General features: G+C 40.3%; 1 protein-coding gene across 4 annotated transcripts in view; it reads right to left on the reverse strand.

Annotated features, from left to right (window-relative positions):
- The window catches only part of SLC35B4 (solute carrier family 35 member B4), an 85,377-nt gene that overhangs the window by 58,681 nt on the left and 689 nt on the right, over positions 1 to 26,007 (reverse strand). For all 4 annotated transcript variants that reach the window (XR_008956474.1, XM_044388442.3, XM_044388440.3 and 1 more), the window contains exon 2: positions 20,622 to 20,735. Coding sequence is in view for 3 of the 4 variants with exons in the window: in XM_044388442.3 (XP_044244377.1) it covers positions 20,622 to 20,735 (114 nt within the window). In the remaining variant the exon portion in view is untranslated. The remainder of the gene's footprint in view (positions 1 to 20,621; positions 20,736 to 26,007) is intronic.

Below are 26,007 nucleotides of genomic sequence, written 5' to 3' on the forward strand. Positions count from 1 at the left end.
AAACTGGAAAAAATGGATGCCTTCCTGGAAACCTATAAACTACCAAGACTAAACAGGAAGAAATTGATTATTTTTTTATAATAATATTTTTTTATTATGTCAGTCACCATACAGTACATCCCTAGTTTTTGATGTAAAGTTCCATGATTCATTACTTGCGTATAACACCCAGTGCACCATGCAATACGTGCCCTCCTTAATACCCATTTCAACAGACTGATTATTTATGAAGATTGAAGCAATGATCAAAAACCTTCCCAAAAACAAGAGTCCAGGGCCTGACGGATTCCCCAGGGAATTCTACCAAACATTCAAAGAAGAAATAATACCTATTCTCCTGAAGCTGTTTCAAAAAATAGAAACAGAAGAAAAACTACCAAACTCATTCTATGAGGCCACTATTACCTTGATCCCCAAACCAGGCAAAGACCCCATCTAAAAGGAGAATTACAGACTGATATCCCTGATGAATTTGGATGCCAAAATTCTCAACAAGATCCTGGCTAATAGGATCCAACAGTACATTAAAAGGATTATCCATCAAGACCAAGTGGGATTCATCCCTGGGATGGGATGCAAGGTGGTTCAACATTCACAAATCAATCAGTGTAATAGATCATATCAACAAGAAAAGAGTCAAGAACCATATGGATCCTCTCAACTGATGCAGAAAAAGCATTTGACAAAATACAGCATCCTTTCCCGATTAAAACCCTTCAGAGTGTAGGGATAGAGGGTACATTCCTCAATTTCATAAAAGCCATCTATGAAAAGCCTACAGCAAATATCATTCTCAATGGGGAAAATTGAAAGCCTTTCCCGTAAGATCAGGAACACGACAAGGATGCCCACTTATTCAACATAGTACTAGAAGTCCTTGCAACAGTAATCAGACAACAAAAAGGGATAAAAGGTCTCCAAATCGGCAAAGAAGAAGTCAAACTGTCTCTCTTCGCAGATGACATGATACTCTATATGGAAAACCCAAAAGACTCCACCCCCAAACTACTAGAACATATAGAGCAATTCAGTAACGTGGCGGGATACAAAATCAATGCTCAGAAATCAGTGGTATTTCTATACACGAACAATGAGACTGAAGAAAGAGAAATTAGGGAATCCATTTCATTTACAATAGCACCAAAAATCATACGTTATCTCAGAATTAACTTAACCAGAGACGTAAAGGATCTATGTTCTAGAAACTACAAATCACTCTTGAAAGACATTGAAGATGACACAAAAAGATGGAAAAATATTCCATGCTCATGGATCGGAAGAATAAACATAGTTAAAATGTCTATGCTACCCAGAGCAATCTACACTTTCAATGCCATCCTGATCGAAATACCAATGACATTTTTCAAAGAACTGGAACAAACAGCCCTCAAATTTGTGTGAAACCAGAAAAGGCCCAGAATCGCCAAGGAATTGTTAAAAAGGAATCACCTTATGCCAGTTAGAATGGCAACAACTGGCAAGGCAGGACACAACAAATGTTGGAGAGGATGTGGGGGCATCACGTTGCCGGATTTCAAGCTATACTACGAAGCTGTGATCACAAAGACAGCATAGTACTGACACAAAAACAGACACACAGACCAATGGAACAGAATACAAAACCCAGAAATGGACCCTCGGCTCTTTGGGCAACTAATCTTTGACAAAGCAGGAAAAAACATGCAGTGGAAAAATGACAGTCTCTTCAATAAATGGTGCTGAGAAAATTGGACAGCTATATGCAAAAGAATGAAACTTGACCACTCTCTCACACCATACACAAAGATAAACTCCAAATGGATGAAAGACCTCGATGTGAGACAGGAATCTCTCTGCCTATGTTCTCATAGGCAGCAACCTCTACGACATCGGCCACAGCAACCTTTTTCATGACACATCTCTAAAGGCAAGAGGAACAAAAGAACAAATGAACTTGTGGGACTTCATCAAGATAAAAAGCTTCTGCACAGCCAAGGAAACAGTCAAAAAAACTAAGAGGCAGCCCACAGAAAGGGAGAGGATATTTGCAAATGACACTACAGATAAGAGACTAGTATCCAACATCTACAAAGAACTTCTCAAATTCAATACACGAGAAACAAATAAATCAAAAAAATGGGCAGATATGAACAGACACTTTTCCAATGAAGACATACAAATGGCATACAGACACATGAAAAAATGTTCAAAATCGTTAGCCATCAGGGAAATTCAAATCAAAACCACATTGAGATACCACCTTACACCAGTTAGAAGGGCAAAAATTGACAAGGCAGGAAACAACAAATGTTGGAGAGGATGTGGAGAAAGGGGATCCATCTTACACTGTTGGTGGGAATGCGAGTTGGTACAGCCTCTTTGGAAAACAGTATGGAGGGCCCTCAAAAAGTTAAAAATTGAGTTGCCCTATGATCCAGCCATTGCACTACTGGGTATTTACCCCAAAGATACAGACGTAGTGAAGAGAAGGGCCATATGCACCTCAATGTTCAAAGCAGCATTGTCCACAATTGCTAAATTGTGGAAGGAGCTGAGATGCCCTTCAACAGATGACTGGATTAAGATGTGGTCCATATATACAATGGAATATTACTCAGCCATCAGAAAGAACGATTACACAACATTTGCAGCAACATGGATGGGACTGGAGGAGATTATACTAAGTGAAATAAGTCAAGCAGAGAAAGACAATTACCATATGGTTTCACCCATTTATGGAACATAAGAAATAGGAAGATCGGTAGAAGAAGGAAGGGAAGAATGAAGGGGGGTAAACAGAAGGGGGAATGAACCACGAGAGACTATGGACTCTGGGAAACAAACTGAGGGCTTCAGAGGGGCGGGTGGTGAGGGACTGGGATAGGCCGGTGATGGGTATTAAGGAGGGCACGTATTGCATGGTGCACTGGGTGTTATACGCAAACAATGAATCATGGAACACTACATCAAAAACTAAGGATATACTGTATGGTGACTAACATAACATAAAAAATTATTATAAAAAAATAACAAAAACAAAAAACGGTGTCTGATAGACATCAATAGGTTTTTCAGTGAATGGATAATATTTATTATCATTATCACATCTTTGTATGTAATCGTTAATTCTCCCAACCATTTCCTCTATATACTTGTTTCTACTATTAATTTTCACAATTCCTTTCTAAAGAAAAGATGTGCTAAATTAAGGGTGACTTTCAATCTAGCAACTGTTAAAATTATCTCACATTCTGAACTGGTGACCTCTGAATTGAGGATATTATGTGACAGCTACAGATTTGTATTTAAAATCAGGGCCCCTGTTTTCAACAGTTTATAGGTCTTTAAAATAATAATAAAAGCAAAAACTAAAAAATAAAATACAGTAACCCTAATAACTTAGAGGAAAGGATAAATATAAATGAACAACTATGAATAAACGAATTAAATAATTTTGCACTTGTATGTCCCATTTTTATCTAGAAAATATTTTAAATGCCTTTCATATATATTAGGTTAATCCCTATAAAACTGCCATCTTTTTGGTAGGTCAATCAAAAGAGTTGAAAAGCAGCAATTTCACATGATTCAAACTAATACATTCAAAATGAGAAAAATCTCTGAAGTAAATAGCTAAAGAATGCAGGGCAAGGGAAAATAAGCGGTTCTACAACCTTCAGGAAACGTTGAAAGTCTTTGGGCACAGATCCCCACATTTTCACCTTGGCACATCTGAAGAATGACAGCACTGAGATTCCAGTTACCTTCCTTGACAAGAACCCGCCTGATATTGCGGGTTGGATATGGACCGACATGCCCTAACCAGCAGCCACGCCGGGGCTAAATTACCACAGTCAGTCAAGTCTGAGGAGCCTCAAACAGGACACAGTATTACAGACATGCAAAATTACTGCTGTTCCAAAGAAACCCACAGATCCACAGTGGTGCCGCTGAGGTTACGGACGCAAGTCAGCAAACCAAGACGTAATTCCTCACCCAAGTGCAATTTCAACCAACCTGCCCCCCACCCGGGAATGTCATCTTTCACCAGTCGATATAGAATTTCCTGGTCAATACTAGGGAATTTACTGATAGAATGGGATGTCAGTTTTAAATGGCAAGCAGAAGCCTCCAAAAGGTTCGAAATTCCAGAAGAGTCTCACTGAAAGACTCACGGTAAACAGCCAATGAAAGTGAGAAAAGGGGCCTAAAACAAGACTGTAGAACCGACATGACTGCTGTTCCCCTCCGTCCCCTGCATACACATCCTAGCCAGCCTCTTATGAACGGCCTTTCACTCTCAAGAGATAAACAGTTATTTTTAGAATAAGACCAGTTGAGGCTTCACTCCTTGGTCAAACGCCAAACTGAAGTCCAAAAGCTGAATAATTTCTTAAGCCTGGAGAGGATCCTCAAGAGTCTTTGTAAATATGTTACTTCCTGAGCCCAGATGAGAGAGGAAAATAAAACTTCACATTGTCCCTTCCTTTACAAATAATGAAAGCTACTCGGAAGAAAGGCAGGCAGGGACAAGGCCCCAAGCCCCCTCACTCCCACCCCTGCCCTAAGAGGAAACTACCCTTAAAAGGATTATACACCACTCTGGAAGGAGCCCTCCACCCTTTCCTAAGGGAACAACTACCCAATAGGTAGGTGAGCGTGTGGACAAAAACCTGACAGGGTGACAGGCACATGGAGGGTTAATCAGATTAAAGCAACCCGCCAACATTTTCATAAAAAGCCCCAGCCTTAGAAACTCTGGCAGCAAACCTCTTGGGTCCACCTCCCTCTTCGGGAGCCTTGTACTATCACTTAATAAACTATGCTTTGCTGTCCACCACTCTTCAGCTGGTCTACTTCTTCATTCTTTGAAGCAGCATAACCAAGAGCCATGGGCACTAAAGGAAAAGAAATCCTGCATCACAAATCCAGTCCACATATCCTAAGAACTTGGCTTGGCTTTCTGCCTGTCTGGGGTAGGCAGGTTGTTGGTTCTTTCTTTGGCGATCATTGGGAGTGACTCTAAATCCTCTGAGGAGCGTATCTTTTACACCCTCTTTGAGGGCACCTCTTGGATCCATTATTTAATACTGCCAGAATTATTTACTGTTTGCCCTGAGAAAATATTTGAAAGGATTTTTTTTTATTTGAAAGAATTTAATAATTTTATCATCAGGAATTTGGTCAAATTGGAAACTGGTATTCAGAGCCTGATAGGAATTTTTTTTAAGGCCTTCTCCCCTAAGCTATATGAACCCAGAGAGAAAGAAGACTTTTTTTTTTTTAAGTAATCACTACACCTCACATGGGACTCAAACTCACAACCCCGAGGTCAAGAGCTGTATACTCTACCTACCACAGGCACCCTGAAGGAAGACATTCTTAAAGAAATTAAAAATAGCTATCCCTGTCTCACAAATCTAGTCTCTACAGGATCAGAGGTGTAATTCCAAAAACAATTCAAAGACTACCAATCCTTTTTACCAATCCCCCCAACCTCCCCTATCTCAAAAGACTTGTAAGTATAAAAATTCTGACTTTAAGGGCACAAGAGTCCTTCTAGCTTGCATTCTTTCCCTGTGTCTTCAAGATGTAAATGTTCGACATTCCACTGCTCTTCTCTAGAAAGTCCTTTCTAGTCCATCTCTTTAAAATAGAAATTTCAGAGTGGCAATTCTTATCAAGAAAAAACATAAGGGGGAGAGGGCATGGGACCTTGACTTACCAAGGAAAAATTCAAATCTTAAGTATCTTCACAAATACTAAAAAAGCTTTAGCCATCTAGACTGATAACCTTATTCCATCTACCAGAAAAACAACTGAGGGGGCGCCTGGGTGGCGCAGCGGTTAAGCATCTGCCTTCGGCTCAGGGCGTGATCCCGGCGTTATGGGATCGAGCCCCACATCAGGCTCTTCCACTATGAGCCTGCTTCTTCCTCTCCCACTCCCCCTGCTTCTGTTCCCTCTCTTGCTGGCTGTCTCTATCTCTATCAAATAAATAAATAAAATCTTTAAAAAAAAAAAAGAAAAACAACTGAGATTTAACTTTTATAACTATAACTGGTAAATTCTGTACCTACCTCATGGCAGTAATTTAAAACCTGAAGCTATAAGGGCTCTCTGTCCATATGTTCATGTGGGTCTATATTTATGTGTTGTAATTCTGTGGTATTTTCCACTTCTGGGTGGTATTGCTACAATTAATTTGTAAAAGAGCTCTAGTTGTTTTGAAGGCAAGCACTTGTAAGGATTAGGCATTCTAAAACTCTCAAAAAGAAAAAACTAACCAAATATTTTTCAAGGTCACATGGTTTGAAAAAAATATTTGATATAAAAGCTAGTTTAAGGTTGATGGCTTAATTAAAACAGACATGTCTTTAGAGTTACCAACACTAAATATAAAACCTGTATTCTACTTCAGTTTACTAGCCCCCAAATAAGTTCATGTTGTCCTTTACAAGATCTGTCAACAAAAATTAATAGCTTAGGATAATGGCTGACTTTGTCTAATGCTTAATACAGTTTTTATAGGTCATCTAAACACAGTTATTAAGGACAAGTAAATTAGATATAGACAAGATAAAAGTTTATAAATGAACTTTTCAACAATATTTATGTCTACTTAAATAGCTTTCCCAATTTTTTTTTAGTAACCTAAAACCTTAAAGTTTTGCTGAGTTAGGTTAAATAATGAATTAAGTTAAATTCATTAAATATCTAGATCATTTTTAGTAGTAGGAGGACCCTAGGCTCACCTCATACTAGATAACTATCAAATCATCCTAAATACCCCAGAAATCGACCTGAAGACTAGCAGAACAGACTCCACAACTAAAGGGAGGGAAGAGGCCACATCGAAGAAGGTAGGAAGTGTGGATGTGTGGTTTGGGAAAGGACTCCAGGAGCTGCTGTTGCAGAGAAGGGTGAGAGACAGACTAATACACGTGGGACCCACAAAGAAAACAAATCCCCATAGCAATTGGCTTGGAAAATGAGAGGGGCTGAATTTTGTGAGTTCTTGCAACCAGTGGGGCTTAAAGTCTGGAGTTCTGAAGGTCAGTGGGTTTGGTTCAGATAGTGCCCCAAGGCACTGGGGCTGCTCTTGGAGAGAAGGCAGGGCAGACAGTCCGACAACAGACAGCACAGAAACAGTGATTTGAGGAGTGCTTGGGGCACACAGTGAAGAGGTTAGCTGCTCATCTCAGACCTGTCCCAGACAGACAGCTCACAGAGAGACCCCTCCAGGAACAACAAAGGAACTGGCGGAGCCACTTCCCTCCCCTGCTCCTTAGCATAAACACAGAACCACCTCCAGGAACTAGCCCAGCACTGACACTTGCCACCTAAACTGCTTACACTGCTGGAACTGCCCCTCCCAGTCATGCTTACCTCAGACCCAACAAGGCAGGTCCCCTCCCCCAGAAGACCAGCCCAAACCCCTGCCCACAGCACACCTCCTGAACTGGGAGTTTTGCAGGGCCTTGGTTCCAGCAGCAGTGGTGAAAGGTCTCACTTCACAGGCAGACCAGAGCACAGCTTGTTAAAATGCACCACATTCGGGCCAGACACCAAACACTGCCCACACGAGGCAAAGAAAGCCTCTGTAGACGACTGGCCTGAAGGATAAAGTGGCCAGGACACGACAACAGACCACATGCCGCATACATCAGATACTCCCTGAAGTGGCAGGGCCTGGGTAACAGGGGACACTACAGGGCACCACAGGACCTCTTCTTCATAAGGCCATTACCCTCAAGAACAGGAGATGTAGCTGACTTTCCTAACACACAGAGACTTAGATAAAATGAGAAGGCAGAGGAATCTGACCCAAATGACAGAACAGAAAAAGGCCATGGACAGAGATCTATGTGAAACAGATAAAAGTAACATGCCTGATAGAGAATTTAAAGTAATGATCATAAAGATACCCAGTGGACTTGAGGAAAAGATTGGAGGACATAAGTGAGACCCTTGAAGAGATAACAACACAGCAGAGATAAAGGGCTCAATAAATCAAATGAGAAACATGCTTGATGCAATGAACAGCAGGCTGGAAGAAGCAGAGGAATGAATTAATGACCTAGAGGATAGAGTAATGGAAAGTAATCAAGCTGAATAAAAGACAAAAGAATTATGCAAAATGAGAACAGACTTAGGGAACTCAGTGACTCCATCAAATGTAATAACATTTGCATTATAGGAGTTCCACAAAGAGACAAAAAAGGGGGCAGAAAATTTATTTGCACAGATAATAACTGAAAAGTTCTCTAATCTGAAGAAGGAAACAGATATCCAGATCCAGGAGGCACAGAAATTCCCCAACAACATCAACAAAAGGAGATCCACACCAACACATACTGTAATTAAAATGGCAAAACAAAGATAAAGAAAAAATTTAAAAGCAGTAAGACAAGAGGGGACAGTTACATAGAAGGGAAACCCCATAAGGCTATCAGAGGACTTTTCAGCAGAAACTTGCAAGCCAGAAAGCAGCAGCATGGTATATTCAAAGTACTGAATGGGAAAAATCTGCAGCCAAGAATACTCTATCCAGTAAGACTATCACTCAGAATAGAAGGAGAGAGAGAGTTTCTCAGATGAACAAAAAATAAAGGAGTTTGTGACCACTAAACCAGCCCTGCAAAAAAATATTAATGGGGACTCTGAGTGGAAAGGAAAGACCAAAAATGACTATATGAAGGTAGGAAACACAAAGGCAGTAAAAACTAATATTTTTGTAAAACATCAGTCAAGAAACACAAAATAAAAGGATATGAAATATGACACCATGTACCTAAAATGTGGGGAGGAGAGGACTAAAGAATAACTTCAAATTTAAACAACCATCAACTTAATATGGACTGCTATATGCGGAAAATGTTATATATACAAACCTAATAATAACCACAAATCAAAATCCACTAATAAATACACAAAGAATAAAGAGAAAGAAATCCAAATTATCACTAAAGAAAACCAGCAAACCATGAAATAAAGACAAGGATCAGAGAAAATCTTCAGAAACAACCAGAAAACAAGTAATAAAAGAGCAATAAATACATATCAATAATTACTCTGAATTTAAATGGACTAAACACTCCACTCAAAAGACAGGTTGACAAAATGGATATAAAAACAGACCCATCATTTATGCTGCCTACAAGAGGCTCATTTTAGACCTAAAGACATCCACAGATTGAAGTGACGGGATGGAGAAACATTTATGCAAATGGATGTCAAAAGAAAGCTGGAGTAATAACACTTAAATCGCACAAACTAGACTTTAAAACAAAGACTGTAAAAAATAAATAAAAGACTATAACAAGAGACAAAGACACTAAATAATAATAAATAATAATAATAAATAATAGAGACAATCCAACAAGAAGACATAACAACTGTAAATATTTATGCACCCAACATGGGAGAACCCAAATACATAAAACAGTTGATAGCAAATATAAAGGAACTAACTGATAATACAGTAATAGTAGGGGACTTTAACACCCCAGTTACATCAATAGACAGATCATCTAAACAGAAAATCAACAAGGAAACAATGTCTTTCAATGACACACTGGAACAGATGGATTTAACAGATGTATCCAGAACATTCCATCCTAAAACAGAGGATACATGTTCTTTTTAAGTGCCCATGGAACATTCTCCAGAATGGATCACATATTAGGCCACAAAACAAGCCTTAAATTAAAAAAGATTGAAGTCATATCATGCATCTTTTCTTACCATAATGCTATGATACTGTAAGTCAACTACAAGGAAAAATCTGTAAAGATCGCAAATACATGGCTGTTCAATACCATGCTACTAAACAATGAATGAGTCAATTAGGAAATAGAAGAAATTAAAGGGTGCCTGGGTGGCTCAATTGGTTAAGCGTCTGCCTTCAGCTCAGGTCATGATCTCAGAGTCCTGGGATCGAGTCCCATGTTAGGCTCCCTGCTCAGCTGGAAGTCTGCTTCTCCTTCTCCCTGCTCATGCTCTCTCTGTTGCATGCCCTCTCTCTCAAATAAAGAAACTCAAAAAAAAAAAAAAAGAAAGAAAGAAAGAGAGAGAGAGAGAGAAGGAAACTAAAAAGTACACAAAAACAAGTGCAAATGAAAACACAATGGTTTAAAACGTTTGGTATGCAACAAAAGCAGTTTCAAGAGGGAAGCTTATAGCAATACAGGCCTGCCTCAAGAAGCAAAAGAAATCTCAAATGAACAAGCTTCCCTTGCACCTAAAGGAGCTGAAAAAAAGAACAAATGAAGTCTAAAGCCAGCAGAAGGAGGGAAACAATAAAGATTAGAGCAGAAACAAATGATATAGAAACTAAAAAGATGAAAGAACAAATCGATGAAGCCAAAAGCTGGTTCTTTGAAACAATAAATTGATAAATCTCTAGCCAGACTTATCAAAAAGAGAAAGGAACCGAATAAATAAAATCACAAATAAGAGGAGAAATAACAATCACCACCACAGAAATACAAACAATTATAAGAGAATATTATGAAAAACTATACGCCAACAAATTGGACAACCTAGAAGAAATGGATAAATTCCTAGAAACCTATAAATTACGAAAACTGGAACAGGAATAGAAAAACTTGAACAGACCAGTGTCAGCAAAGAAACTGAGTCAGTAATCAAAAAACTCCCAACAAAGTCCAGAACCAGATGGCTTCACGAATTCCACCACACATTTAAAGAAGAGTTAACACCTACTCTTCTCAAACTATTCCATAAAACAGTAAAGGAAGGAAAAGTTCCAAATGCATTCTATGAGGACAGTATTACCCTGATACCAAAACCAGACAAAGATACCACAAAAAAAAAAAAATCACACGCCAATATCTCTAATGAACACAGATGCAGAAATCCTCAACAAAAACTAGCAGACCAAATCCAACAATAAATTTAAAAAATCATTCACCAAGATCAAGTAGGATTTATTCCTGGGTTGCAAGGGTAGTTCAATATTTGCAAATCAATCGTGACACATCACATCAATAAGAGAAAGGATGAGAACCATATGATCATTTCAATGGATAGAAAAAGCATTTGTCAAAGTACAACATCCATTCATAATTAAAAAACCCTCAACAAAGTAGGTTTAGAGGAAACATAGCTCAACATAATAAAGACCATCTATAAAAAACCCACAGCTAACATGATCCTTAATTGGGAAAAACAGAGCTTTTCCCCTAAGGTCAGGAACAAAACAAGAATGTCTACTCTAGGGGCGCCTGGGTGGCGCAGTCGTTAAGCGTCTGCCTTCAGCTCAGGGCGTGATCCTGGCATTATGGGATCGAGCCCCACATCGGGCTCCTCCGCTAGGAGCCTGCTTCTTCCTCTCCCACTCCCCCTGCTTGTGTTCCCTCTCTCGCTGGCTGTCTCTATCTCTGTCAAATAAATAAATAAATAAAATCTTTAAAAAAAAAAAGAATGTCTACTCTCAACACTTTTATTCAACATAGTATTATAAGTCCTAGCCATAGCAATCAGACAACAAAAAGAAATACAAGGCATCCTAATTGGTAAGGAGGAAGTAGAACTTTCACTATTTGCAGGTGACATGATACTACGTATAGAAAACCCTAAAGACCACCACACCCTACAGACTACCCTAAAGACTATAAAAAAACTGCTAGAACTGACACACGAATTCAGTGAAGTCGCAGGATACAAAATCGACGTACAGAAATCTGTTGCATTTCTATACACCAATAATGAAGCAGCAACAGAAAGAGAAATTAAGAAAACAATTCCACTTACAATTGCAATAAAAGTAATAAGATACCTAGGGATAAACCTAATCGAAGCGGTGAAAGACCTGTACTGTGAAAACTAGAAAACACTAATGAAAGAAATTTGAAGACGATACGAAGAAACAGAAAGACAGTCCATGCTCATGGATTGGAAAAACATATATTATTAAAATGTCTGTACTACCCAAAGCAATCTACACCTTCAATGCAATACTTATTAAAATAACATGAACATTTTCCAAAAACTACAACAACCAATCCTGAAATTTTTATGGAACCACAGAAGACCCCAAATAGTCAAGACAAATTTGGGGGTGGGGGTAAAGCTGCAGGCATCACAATTCCAGACTTCAAATTATATTACAAAGCTGTAGTAATCAAAACAGTATTGTACTGGCACAAAAGAGACACATAGATCAATGGAACAGAATAGAAAATCCAGAAATAAACCCACAATTAATATGGTCAATTAATATTTGACAAAGCAGGAAAGACATCCAACGGGAAAGACAGTCTCTTCAACAAATGGTGTTGGGAAAACTGGACAGCAACATGCAAAAGAATGAAACTAGACCACTTTCTTAAACCATATGCAAAAATAAATTCAAAATGGATTAAGGACCAAAATGTGACATATGAAACCTAAAAATCCTAAAAGAGAGCACAGGCAGTAACTTCTCTGACATTGGCTGTACAACTTTTTCTAGACAGGTTCCCTGAGGTAAGGGAAACAAAAGCAAAAATAAACTATTGGGACTACATTAAAATAAAAAGCTTCTGCACAGCAAAGGAAACAATCAACAAAACTAAAAGGCAGCCTATGGAATGAGAGAAGATATTAGCAACTGAGATATCTGATAAAGGGTTAGTATTCCAATACATAAAGAACTCATAAAACTCGACACCCAAAAAAACAAATAATCCAATTTAAAAATGGGCAGAGGACATGAACATTTTCCCAAAGAAGACATACAGATGGCCAAGAGACAATGAAAAGATGCTCATTATCACTGATCATCGGGAAATGCAAATCAAAACTACAATGAGGTACCACCTCCCACCTGTCAGAAAGGCTAAAATCAACAACATGAGAAACAACAGGTGTTGGTGAGCATGTAGAGAAAAAGGAACCCTCTTGCACGGTTGGGGAACGCAAACTGGTGCAGCCACTGTGAAAAACAGTCTGGAGGTTCCTCAAAAAGTTAAAAACAGAATTACCCTATGATCCAGTAATCACATTACTGGGTATTTACCCAAAGAATACAAAAAACACTAATTCAAACAGTTACATGCACCCTGATGTTTAAAGCAGCATTATTTACAATAGCTAAGATATGGAAGCAGCCCAAGCGTCCACTGACTGATGAATGGATAAAGAAGATGTGGTGTATACATATATATATATATATATATATACAACAGAATATTATTCAGCCATAAAGAATGACGTCTTGCCATTTGCAATGACATGGATGGAGCTAGAGAGTATAACGCAAAGTGAAGTAAGTCAGAGAAAGAAATACCATATGATTTCACTCATATGTGGAATTTAAGAAACAAAATAAATGAGCAAGGGGAAAAAGAAAAAGAGACAAACCAAGAAACAGACTCTTCACTATAGAGAACAAACTAATGGTTACCAGAGGGGTGGGGGTGGGAGGATGAGTGACCTCGGTGATAGGGCATAAGGAGTGCACTTGTCACGATGAGCACAGGATGACGTATCCAAGTGCTGAATCACTATATCACACAAGTAAAACTAAAATAACACTGTATGTTAACTAAGTGGAAGTAAAATAAAAACTTTGAAAAAATCTAGATCATTTCCAAAAAAGACAAGATACTAAAACATTAACTACTAAACCTAAGTTCGTCTACTTTTGGCCTCTTATTCCAGAGAAACTAAAAGATACTTGGATATGTTAATACTCATTGACAGGGGCACCTGGGTGGCTCAGTCGTTAAGCGTCTGCCTTCGGCTCAGGGCATGATCCCGGTGTTCTGGGATCAAGCCCCGCATCAGGCTCCTCTGCTGGGAGCCTGCTTCTTCCTCTCCCACTCCCCCTGCTTGTGTTCCCTCTCTAGCTGGCTGTCTCTCTGTCAAATAAATAAATAAAATCTTAAAAAAAAAATACTCATTGACAAATTTAAAAAGGCATATGCTTTTAAAGTTTTTGAAATGCGTTCCTAAAATTCAAATTCAAAAAAATCCTGGTAAAACCAACAGCTCACAATTGCTTACTTCTTAGTTTTTACTAGAAAATAAGGTTTCTCAGGGTTAAGAACTCAAGCATATCTAATTAAAGCCACTAAAAATAATAAGGAAAAGATCTCCATATGGCAGGAAAGTAGGAAGTGTTTTCAGGAGAAAAAGGTGTGAGAAATGGAGATGGTGTAGCCGGGGCACAGGGGCGCAAGAACACCTGGCTCGGGGGGGGGGTCCCCAAACTGACCAGATCTGGCCACTGGCCGCTCACAAAATCCAAAGTCAGAGAAAGGAGTGGTGGAGAAACAAGGAATTTATTTCAGTGAGGCCAACACCCAGAAGACAGAGGACTAGCATCTGGGAGACCCAGAAAATACTTCCAGGTTTATATACAAGAAAATGTGGAGCAAAGGTGGGCGGATATGTACAGGTGGGCAGTGAAAGTCAAATTAACCACTGTCGGGGCGCCTGGGTGGCACAGCAGTTAAGCGTCTGCCTTCGGCTCAGGGCGCGATCCCAGCGTTGTGGGATCGAGCCCCGCATCGGGCTCCTCCGCTATGAGCCTGCTTCTTCCTCTCCCACTCCCCCTGCTTGTGTTCCCTCTCTCACTGGCTGTCTCTATCTCTGTCGAATAAATAAATAAAATCTTTAAAAAAAAAAAAATGAACCACTGTCTTGAAGTCAATCATGGGCGGGACCTCGCTGGCTCAGGGCAGTCCCTATTGCTTAAGGTGTAGTTTCGGTTCCCATCATGGGATGCTTTGCCCACAGGGTCTTCAGCCTGAGCCAAGAGACAAGCTGAAAAGAAGAACCCAACTAGAAAGTCTGAGGTCAAAATGGAGGTAGCCACAGTCCTCTTTCAATACATTTTTTGTGAAGGGAAGAAAAAGTAATTTTGTCCTAAAATGAGTCTGGTTGTTTAAAGGGAAAAAACATAGGACAAAATTGGAATGTAAGGGAAAAAACTTGTAGGTTTGTGGAAAAATAATCTTTAAACAGGAACTTTCAAGTCAAGCTGGTTAAGATTCAATTTATTTTTAAAAATGGGTTTTAATATCAAAAGCTTGTGCAAAATTAGAATTTGGTTTTCTCTCTGCTAAAGGACAAAGTTTTCTTGGGCTTTTGGTGTCATTTGGGTAAGACTGTAAAAATCTCTTTTACTTTTAAAATAATTAGATTTTGTAGTAATCTGTGATCCTATCTAGGCAAATCCTTTAAAACCTCTTAAAAATTTTTTTTAAAGTTTTATTTATTTATTTGACAGAGAGAGAGAGAGAGAGAACACAAGCAGGGGGAGCAGCAGAGGGAGAGTGAGAAGCAGACTCTCTGTTGAGCAGGGGGCCCTATGTGGGACTTGATCCCAGAACCCTGGGATCATGACATGAGCTGAAGGCAGACCCTTAACCGACTAAGCCACCCAGGCACCCTAAAAAGATTTTTGACTGGGGTGCCTGTGTGGCTCAGGCAGTTAAGTGGCTACCTTCGGCTCAAGCCCTGATCCCTGGGTCCTGGGACTGAGCTCTGCATCAGGCCCCCTGCTCAGTGGGGAGTCTGCTTCTCCTTTTTCCCTCTGCCCTTCCTTCTGCTCCTGCACTAAGAAATAACATCTTTAAAAAAAAATTTTTTTTAAAGATTTTATTTATTTATTCGACAGAGATAGAGACAGCCAGCGAGAGAGGGAACACAAGCAGGGGGAGTGGAAGAGGAAGCAGCAGGCTCATAGCGGAGGAGCCTGATGTGGGGCTCGATCCCATAACGCCAGGATCACGCCCTGAGCCGAAGGCAGACGCTTAACCGCTGTACCACCCAGGCACCCCTTAAAAAAATATTTTTGACTAACTTCCTAAAACCAAATTCTAAGTGAAGTCTTTTTGACCTAACATATTCCGAAGGACTTGTTAAATGAATTAGGCTTATGTGATATGTAAATTACATGAAAAACATTGTCAAAAAAAGTAACACTAAGCCTTTATATTGTACTTGTAAGACTGTGGCACATGCAGATAAAGTCCATTCTGCTTCTGCAAAAATAGCCCCTCACTGCCAGACTTCTGTCATCCTAATGTCCTTGTAACATGGCAACCTCTGAAATTGAAACAACCTTTTATTTCAGGATAGAAAACCACCTAACTGTGCCCCTAACTTTTCACAGACAGAAATAAGACATCTCATTGGTCAACTCCCCTAAATTTACATTGTTGAGTTAAAAAGGGCCTACCAGGGGCACCTGGATGGCTCAGTCAGTTAAGCAAAGTTGAACTCTTAATTTTGGCTCAGGATCTGAGATCGAGTCCCACATTAGGCTCCACACTCAGTGGGGAGTCGGCCTGAGATTCTTTCTATCCCTCTCCCTCTGCACGCCACCCTAAAATAAATTTTTTTTTCTTAAAGGGCCTACTGGAAGACATTCATGATTCAGAATTCACTCCTTTCCACAGGTGCCTATTTCCCTGATTAGGAATAAATGTAAATGAGGCTAGGATCAAGAACTCCTTAATTCTTAAAATTACTGCAAAAACCTGTTAAGCAATAGCAGCCCAACAAATATCCTTGAACTCTCTAGCCAAAGTTGTCCTTGATAACGGAATAGCTCTTAACCATCTATTAGCTGAGGAAGGAGGTGTCTGCTGTGGCCAACACCCCCTGCTAAGCCTGTTCCTGACACTTGTCGGGATGCTGAAACCCACGTAAGATCACAGAACAAGTCGCTTGGCTTAAAAAGGTGACTCCTTCCACCGGGTCTTTCTTTGACTTATTTGATTTTGATTGGTTTGGGTCTTGGGGACCATGGGTCTAAACCGCACTCCAAATATTGGATTTATCCTACTTATGTAATGATAATCTTCCTGGTACGTTGTACTCTTTCGAAAGCTTGAAATACATGTAACAATACATCAAGCAAATGACCCCCTAGGATTGGAACATCTAAGGAACAAAGAAAATAACCCACCTAAGGAGTGTGACTCTGAGGCTGCGGCCTATGAATATCACAGAGGTTAGGCAAAAGGTCATGACCTATGGATACCACACGAAGGAACAACAAAAACTTCAAGAACTTCAGAGCAGTAACAAGAGGGATGCTAAGGCCTTCAATGTTCATCACCTCTCCCAGTTAAGCTGAGAGTCTGATCAAAAGGGGGTAATTGTTCAAAAGAAAATCTCATACCCAAAATGGTGCCACTTAGGTTAAGGACCCAAGTCAGCAAACCAAGACTTAATTCCTCACCCAAGTGCAATTTCAACCAATCCCCTCTCCCCGGAATGTCACCTTTAACCACTCAACATAGAATCCGCTGGTCAATACTAGGGAATTTTCTGATACACGCCCCCCCACCCCACCCTTCTCCTCTCCTTTCGAGGCAACCTTGCCTAAACAGTGCATATCTTGCTAATAAATTCCTTTCTTCTTTTTTTAATGCCCTCTGCCTTTAAAAGCCTTTCCCTTCTTTAGCTCAGTGGAGCTCCCCTCTTCTTGCTAGACGGGATACTGCCTGATTCATGAATCATTTAATAAAACCAATTAGATCTTCAAATTTACTCAGCTGATTTTTTTTTTTATTTTAACACTGAGAACAGCTATTTCACGGTTTCTAAAATACTGTTGGTGACTTCGCAAGGTTTCTTGCCAAATTTTCTTAGTCTTATCTTAAAACAATGCCATTTGGAGATAGAGCTCATCGAGGCCTTTCAGGACAATGAATTCCAACTATTCCACATTGCTGTCTACACACCTTGGCCTAGAAATTGCTCCTGGGGATAAATGACATCCCTATGATGTCAAGATTTAGACTCAGCTTCACAGATAGAAACTAAGACAGCCAGCTCTATAGGACACACATGGAGGTATGACTCTTAGGGCAAGATCCCGGGGAGCCTCAAAGGGCAGGTTAGGGAGCTGGGCTTCCCTCTGAACCTACTGGTGACCCCTGAGAGCCCGTGAGGGGGGATGTCACAATACAATGGTAGGAAGTCGAAATACAGGGACGGAGGGGTAGGAGGCAAGACGCCAGCCAGCTAGGACACCATTATAAAAGTTCATGGTGAGAGTGAATGCATTGCTGAACTGCGCTAGTGGCAGCCTGAATGGAAACAGAAAATTGGAGGGGGGAGGGTCAGAGGAATAAAAAATGTGGGGGATCCTTGTTCTCATCATACTGTCTTGATGACCACGGTTTTGTAAAATAGCCTGAAATCTGGAATTGTGATGCCTCCAGTTTTGTTTCTCTTTTTTCAGGATTCCTTGGGCTATTCGGGACACATAGATCAATGGAACAGAGAACCCAGAAATGGATCCACAACTCTATGGTCAACTAATCTTTGACAAAGCAGGAAAGACTATCCAATGGAAAAAAAGACAGTCTCTTCCACAAATGATGTTGGGAAAACTGGACAGCAATATGCAAAAGCATGAAACTGGACCACTTTCTTACACCATACACAAAAATAAATTCCAAGTGGACAAAAGACCTAAATGTGAGACAGGAAAACATCAAAATCTAGAGGAGAACATAGGCAGCAACCTCTCTGATGTTGGCCACAGCAACTTCTTACTAGACACATCGCTGGACGCAAGGGAAACAAAAGCAAAAATGAACTACTGGGACTTCATCAAGATAAAACGCTTCTGCACAGCAAAGGAAACATTCAGCAAAACTAAAAGGCAACCCACAGAATGGGAGAAGATATTTGCAAGTGACATATCTGATAAAGACTTAGTATTCCAAATCTATAAAGAACTTATCAAACTCAACGCACAAAAAAAACCCCAAATAATCCAGTTAAGAAATGGGCAGAAGACATGAATAGACACTTTTCCAAAGAAGACATCCAAATGGCCAACAGACACATGAGAAGATGCTCACCATCACTCAATCAGGGAAATACCAATCAAAACCGCGATGAGATACCATCTCACACCTGTCAGAATGGCTAAAATTAACAATGCAAGAAACAACAGGTGTTGGAGAGGATGTGGAGAAAGGGAAGCCTCTTGCACTGTTGGTGGAAGTGCAAACTGGTGCAGCCACTCTGGAGAACAGTATGGAGGTTCCTCAAAAACTTAAAAATAGAACTACCCTACTATCCAGCAATTGCACTAAAGGTATTTACCCAAAGGATAAATAAATCCACATTTGAAGCAGTACATGCACCCAATGTTTACAGCAGCATTATCAACAACAGCCAAACCATGAGAGAGCCCAAATGTCCACCGACTTATAAATAATAAAGAAGATGTGGTACACACACACACACACACACACACACACACACTGGAATATTACTCAGCCATCCAAAAGAATGAAATCTTACCATTTGCAACCACGTGGACGGAGCTGGTGTATTATACTGAGTGAATTAAGTCAGTCGAAGAAATACAAATATTATATGATCTCACTCATACATGGAATTTAATAAAACAAAACAGATGAACATATGGGAAAGGGGGGGGAAAGGAAAGAGGGAAACAAACCAGAGGAGACTCTTAACAATAGAGAACAAACTGAGGGGTGTCGAAGGGAGATGAGTGGGGGATGTGTGGATGGGTGATGGGTATTAAGGAGGGCACTTGTGATGACACCGGGTGTTTCATGCAAGTGATGAATCACTGACTCTACTCCTGAAACCAATATTACACTGTACGTTGACTAAAATTTAAATAAAAATTTGAAAATAAGAGAAAATAAAACAATAGAGTGATTTAAAAAAAAAAATGTGGGGGCTCCTACCATGATGTAAATGCTGGTCTAGGGAATGGAAAGTTTTATGTAGATACTGAAGCCAATGAAAAACCACCGACTCAGAATACTTAGCATCACGTAGGGAAATTTAAAAGCACGATATTAACAAAATTCAACCACATTTCCTATAGCGGGCTACTCGGGAATGTGGCAATAGAACACCAACCACCATGAGCCTTAGCCAGTCCCTGGATACGTTCACAGCAGGAAAATTCCTATCAATGGGATTACACGACGTACCTTACTCCACACTCACAACTGGATGCGTTACACTTTTATTTCCAGTCCCTCCCAACAAGAATGATGAATTTTCAATACGCTATTAGAAGAACTGTCTTGTTTTCTATTTGGTCCCCTGAGTACAGTTATGCAAATCTGGACTAATGGGTCGAGGTCTAGAATCAACAATTTTGCCTTAGCTGGCCATTCACGTCCTTTTAATTGAGAGGAAGTGCGCGTAACATAAAAGCAGCCATTTTAAAGTGAACAATTCAGTGGCATTTAGTGTATCATGAAGCTGCATAAGCACCACTTCTGTTTATTCCCCAAACCCACTCATTTTTAAAAAGGAACAATACCACTCTTAGTGTATTTGATAACTTTACCAACATGAGGCTAGCATACATAACTATTAAAAAACATTGTGGTCACACTAAGCCTTTAACCAACCATACATTACACACATATACACGTTGTTGTCTCCATCACAACTATTTTGTGTTGCGGTGGGAATTTTATTCTAAAAATAGGCTCCCTGGAGTTTCACAATATATTAAAATCAGAAAATGAAATACATTATTCTACTTATATCTTTGAAACATCTTATAAAAGGATGTCTCATACTCTTCCTTCTATCTAGGGACCAGAAAACTCCTGAACTTAAAAAAAAAAGGGGGGGGGGGGCTTAGAGATTTCAATGTGCCATACCTTATTGGGATAGCTGGCCGCTTCCTTCCCAAATCGGCTTCAAAGAGGAAGCCTTCCACAGCAATAAATAAAAATTGTGCAAATGTCACAATGTTCCCGCATCCTGGATGCTTCCTGTATAGTAAAAAACAAAAAGGCAAATCAGGTACAAAAAACTGAAATAAAGGGCACCAAGACTTGCTATATTGATAGTTCGAAATAACCGGGGGACCGATTTCTATTACTCACTGTCCTTCATCTCAGATTTCATATCCCATGGATCACACACGACGATCAACAGAGCTGGCAGAGAATGTCAAGCTTGCTGATTTCACTGTTCCCTAGGTGTAGCAGGCCATGAGTAAGAATTCTGATAACACTCATTCTCAGAACTACGATACAACTTTTCTAGTAAACTGTGGGAAGTGGGTCGTAGATTCTTGGGATACTCACTTCATCGAAAGGGCTTTAGTCAGAATCCTAGTCAGCTTCAGCAGCAAACCCCCAGCACAGAAATATGCTCGGGTCTCCTGGAATGCTTACCTAGCCTCCTGACCACCAAGACTATTGTCAATAGGAGACACGCACCCATTGTTGGTGACGGGGACATCACCTTAGAGAAGGTCCCCTACGGGGGCAATGACTGGTTCATGGGGTGAGGAGATTCGTACTCTTTTTCAAAGTTATCGAACACAGACAGACGTGCAGCACATGAACCAGTATATAATGTATCTGTGGAGGGGTGATTAGGAAAAAAGTGTCGACAGACAAAGGGTCTTTGGCAGGGGTAGGGAGAGATAAGGAGCAATAAGGAGAAAAGGCTGAAGAACACTGCCCACCGCCCTGAACACGAGCGTATTAGATACTCCACAAAGGGTGGAACTGAATCGAATCTCTTCCGCAATCCACGTAAGGGTTGGGGAATCTTCCACAGTGACGGTTAGGAATATAACCGTAAGGCAGAAAAAGTCCCTCTGACCTCCCTCTTGAACCACTCTGCGAAAACTGGTTACTTAAAATGTTTGTGGTTCTGAGTTTGTCCTCCATCGGGTTCTGCTCAGCCACTGGAAGGAGTACAAAGTGATAGCTGTCTTTGTTTCCCTGAAGCTTCCAGATTTCTCAGCCTTCATATTCTGTCTTCTCATCTTGATCAAGGATATTTATTTACCAGAGGCTAATGATTAGAGGGATTATTACTATATTATAAATGTACTATCACATTTAATATAATGCTATTTATTAAAAACAACCCCGTTCTCTACTTGTGGTATTATTATTAAATAGTAATGTCAAGTATTCAAGTTCTTAAATACACCCATGAGGCGTAAAATAGATAACTCTGAACATAAGCCACTCTCGTGCAGAGCTAGGCTTACCATCTGCAACACCACTCTGGCTCCTCTCGGGCTCTCCTGCCTATGAAGGTGTTCTCGAAAACTCCCGCTTCATGTTCAAATTTCTTTTAGCATTTATGTTCCAGGGATACAGGGATAAACATTGCAAGAAGCCATAAACAATCGCGTAAGGCACTGACCTCAAAGAGCTAATTAAAACCATTAGCCTAATTATGAGTGACAGGAGAAGGTACTTTCGCCCTAACTAGTTCCTGGCACGGTGCTTCTCAACTCTGACTGGGCCGCTCTTTAGAAACCCACGTGCCTGAAGAGCCTCCCCCTCCCAGCTCTGCTCGGACTGCTGTGGGGTAGGGCCCTGGAACCTGTACTTGAAAAGCCAGAGCTGAGAACCGCTAGTGTAGGTCTGGGGAAAGTGCTGGAAGATGTGTGTGGGAGTGTGTGTAAGCACCTACGTCAGATGTGCAGGTGATTCCCACGTGCTGTCACAGGGCTGAGAGGCAGCCAAGGTTCACAACCGTGGTTACGATCACACACGGACAGGCAGGATGCAGTTCCCTGGCGTGGAGGTTCATTACCCTATCTAAGTCTTGTTTCCTTATCTTTAAAACGGGAACGGTATTAGTGCCTGTCTCACCGGTTTATTGCAGAGTAAACAGGCCAGTCCCTGAAAAGCGCTTAATAGTGTGCCACAGAGGGGAAAAAGGCAAAGACTGAATGTTAGGATCTCGCACACTGGAAGGTCTTCAATTAAAGGACAGTCATCCTTTTAAAGACATTTATCTTGACCAATTTTTCTCACCTATAAAAGTGCAAGTGATAAATTTTTAATTTTGTAGTAAGGATTCAATGAGAAAATGTAAAGTGCCAAGCACAAGACTTAGCCCAACTGGGGTTCATCAAACTTCCCTGCTTCCCACCCATTTTCTCTTTACCAAAGGATTAGGCCAATTCAATTAAAGAACTGCGGAGAACCCATTACATGTAAAGCCCGGTGCTGGGGAGCTCCGGATGGGAAGGAGTCCTGATCCCTGAGCCCTTAAGGAGATGACCATGTAATGAGGGAGGCAACCATGGGAGTAGGAAGCAGTAAGAACCCAGCGCCACACAGGGAAGGTCAGAGGACCAACCGTGTCCAAATCATCTTCGTGCCCCGCTGTCTGGGCACAGTCTCAGGCCCGCACTCAAACGGCTGAATGTATGTGAGGGTGCCTCATCTGAAGTAAACATGACCTAAAACAGTGTATGAAAGATAAAAAGAAACCATTTCTAAAAATGATTCCCTTGACAAGTGTATTCCTCACAGGATTTTTAAAAAGGCATAACAATTTTTATCTTTATTTTACAGAGGTAGTTATTATCATGCCCATTTCATTGCTGAAGATACTGAGGGCCGCATGGCAGTGACTCAAGGAAGCCTCCCAGAGCCACAGGGCAAATAAGTGATGTCTGCAGGCTCCCTTATAGTACTGTCTACAATCCAGTGGTTTTTACTAGAGAGTTGTGTAGCTATTACCATTTTAGGGTACCTCCCAAAGAAATCTCATACCCATTAGTGTCCCTCTCCATTGCCCCCTCCCCCATCCCTTGAGAACCCTATTCTACTTTGTCTCCATTTCCATAGGATTTTAAAATCTCCCTAATGCACTCAATAGTTAAATTTTTAAAAAATCAACTTCGCTTTTTGGGGAACACACTGTTGTATGGCTACCAATGGAACGATTTGTTTTAACTTGAATAATTCATTTTAAAACTTCAGTGTAAAAACTTGGATCTTTTTCCCTAAATCCTTTGTTTTCTTGAACTTTACTCCTTAGAAATTATAATCACCAAACTGCAGTTTCTCTTACTTCGAATTCTCTTTGGCAAGCATTCAAATTCTTACTTCAAAGACAAGCAACTCTGAAGAGAAAGAAGTGTATGCCTTTTGCATTTCTTCTTCCAGATTTAGGAAACTTCCTTACTTGGGTCAACATGATGCACTTGATTGTAAAATAAAACAGGAAAAAGAAAATGTTTCAGGTTGTTTTCCTGACGTAAGACACGCACTACCTTGGCTAGTTAGCTCATGTGGGCACACCCTGTTTGCAAGCTCTTTCAGGACAGAGATCAAGGCATCCATTCATGGCTTCGCGTCTGTTCTGCACACTGCAGGGTGCTTTTTATTTTATTCTAGTCCCAATGATAGATACAAAAATCAAAAAGAAGAAACATCTATTTGTTTTCCAATTTGGGGAAAATGGATAAAGATGTTTCCTTCTCCCTCCAAGTCACTCTAGCATTTCCATTTATACTTAGTGTTCTATACCTGGCACTTACGAGGGCACATAATGGTTCCAAGGAAGCCATATAAGAGCCCAGTTCCTGCTCTATAAAAATTTATGAGCTTTCCACTGTGATGTCCCAAGATAAAGTCAAAACTTATGAGGAGGCCGAATCTACAAAGAACCTTCAAGACCATCTAGTCCCTGCTCTTATTTTATTGATCTTTAACAGGGTAAGTTGTGAGCTGCCCAAGCAAATCAGGAAAAAGCTGCTATTCGGTCTGGCATACACCACTCATGAAATTAATAAATGTACCCCTCACCGATTTATGAAAACCCACTGCTGTATGCAAAAAAACAGATTTACAAAAAAGATAAATAACGAGGATTTATGTATAAATTCTTGGAAGCGTTCTAAATAGAAGCTTCTACAATTCACAGAAACATTCCGTGAAGTTAGATTTATCCACCACTGTTCAGGAGTGGCTCATAAAACAAGGTTTACCCGTACTGAAACCGAAGTTGTTAGAGAGAAGTCAGTGTACTTCACCTGCTTCGCATGTGCATTTCATGAACCCTTCAAAACCCTGTGAGGCCGGTAGAGCAACCACCAGCCTTTTACAATTCAAACAACAGACTCAGGAGATAAATTTAGCCAAGAGCTCACACTTAGTAATGAGGGCCTTCAGGTGCCAGCATATTATGACGTCATAGGCCTTTGGCAGGATTTAATTTACTGGCATCTTCGACACAAGTATTTATTATATTTATACATATATTTATAATATAGTATATAATTCTCTAACCTTCATTTCCATAGCTGACCTGATTGTCTCACTTTTTAAACATTTTTAAATCAATTTCCAAAGTGACCTTCCTTTGAAGTATACCAGACTGACAACTGGATACATTTTTTAAATTTTTAAACCTCTCTCCACCTACTCCCAAAATAAGTGACAGATCTTCATCAACACTTTCTGCGTAAGATTTCAAGCTCTGTAATAGCAAAAATCAACCCACGCCTTAAGTAAACGGGTTGCTTCAGAATGACTAATCAATGGGATCATGAAAACAAAATAATAGGCTCCAGGTGAGGCACGGACCAAAATTCTGTGCGCTGCGTAAGTTCAAAAGTAACAGGGAGGTTGCAAAAGGTACTGGACTAGGGTACAGGTATCTTGGATTCTAGTTCTGGCTCTGCCACCTACAAGTAGTAAAGACCATCTAATTTGGGACCTGTTTCACTTTCAGTTAAATAGATGATAACTCCTGACCTATCTGGTACACAAGATTGCCCTGATGGTCAGTGGAGATGGGTAGACTCAGATATACCGCACTACAGGATGCCACACATAGTTCATTTTTCAGCCAGAAAAGGGAGAGGCCCAGAGCGGCTCAATGAAAAGGAGGACCGAATCAAGACTTGAGATTTTTAGCCCTGAGACTTTTCTGGTCTACCTGTTGTCTTTTCTCTAACCACATCTTCTATCCACTGAACTTTGCACATTACTCAACATTATTTGAGTGCCACCTCAAATAAAGCTAACCTAGTTTCCCTTTGGGAAAGCGTCCTAATCATTCTTAATTTATAAAGTTACGCCTCGAAATGCCTGCTTCTCAATCTAAAAACGGTTTAACATCTTAAAAGCTGGAATTCCTCTCTCTGGTCAAGTGGACCGGGCTTCTGAGTAAGAATCCATTCGACTACATCACTGGGAGGTCTGTTTGGGTCAAGTACTCATAACCATCTCTAAGGCCGATAAAACAAACGCTTTGGAGGCCACCTTAATG

The sequence above is a fragment of the Ursus arctos genome, unplaced genomic scaffold, assembly GCF_023065955.2.
Source record: "Ursus arctos isolate Adak ecotype North America unplaced genomic scaffold, UrsArc2.0 scaffold_3, whole genome shotgun sequence".
NCBI classification, from domain to species: domain Eukaryota; kingdom Metazoa; phylum Chordata; class Mammalia; order Carnivora; family Ursidae; genus Ursus; species Ursus arctos.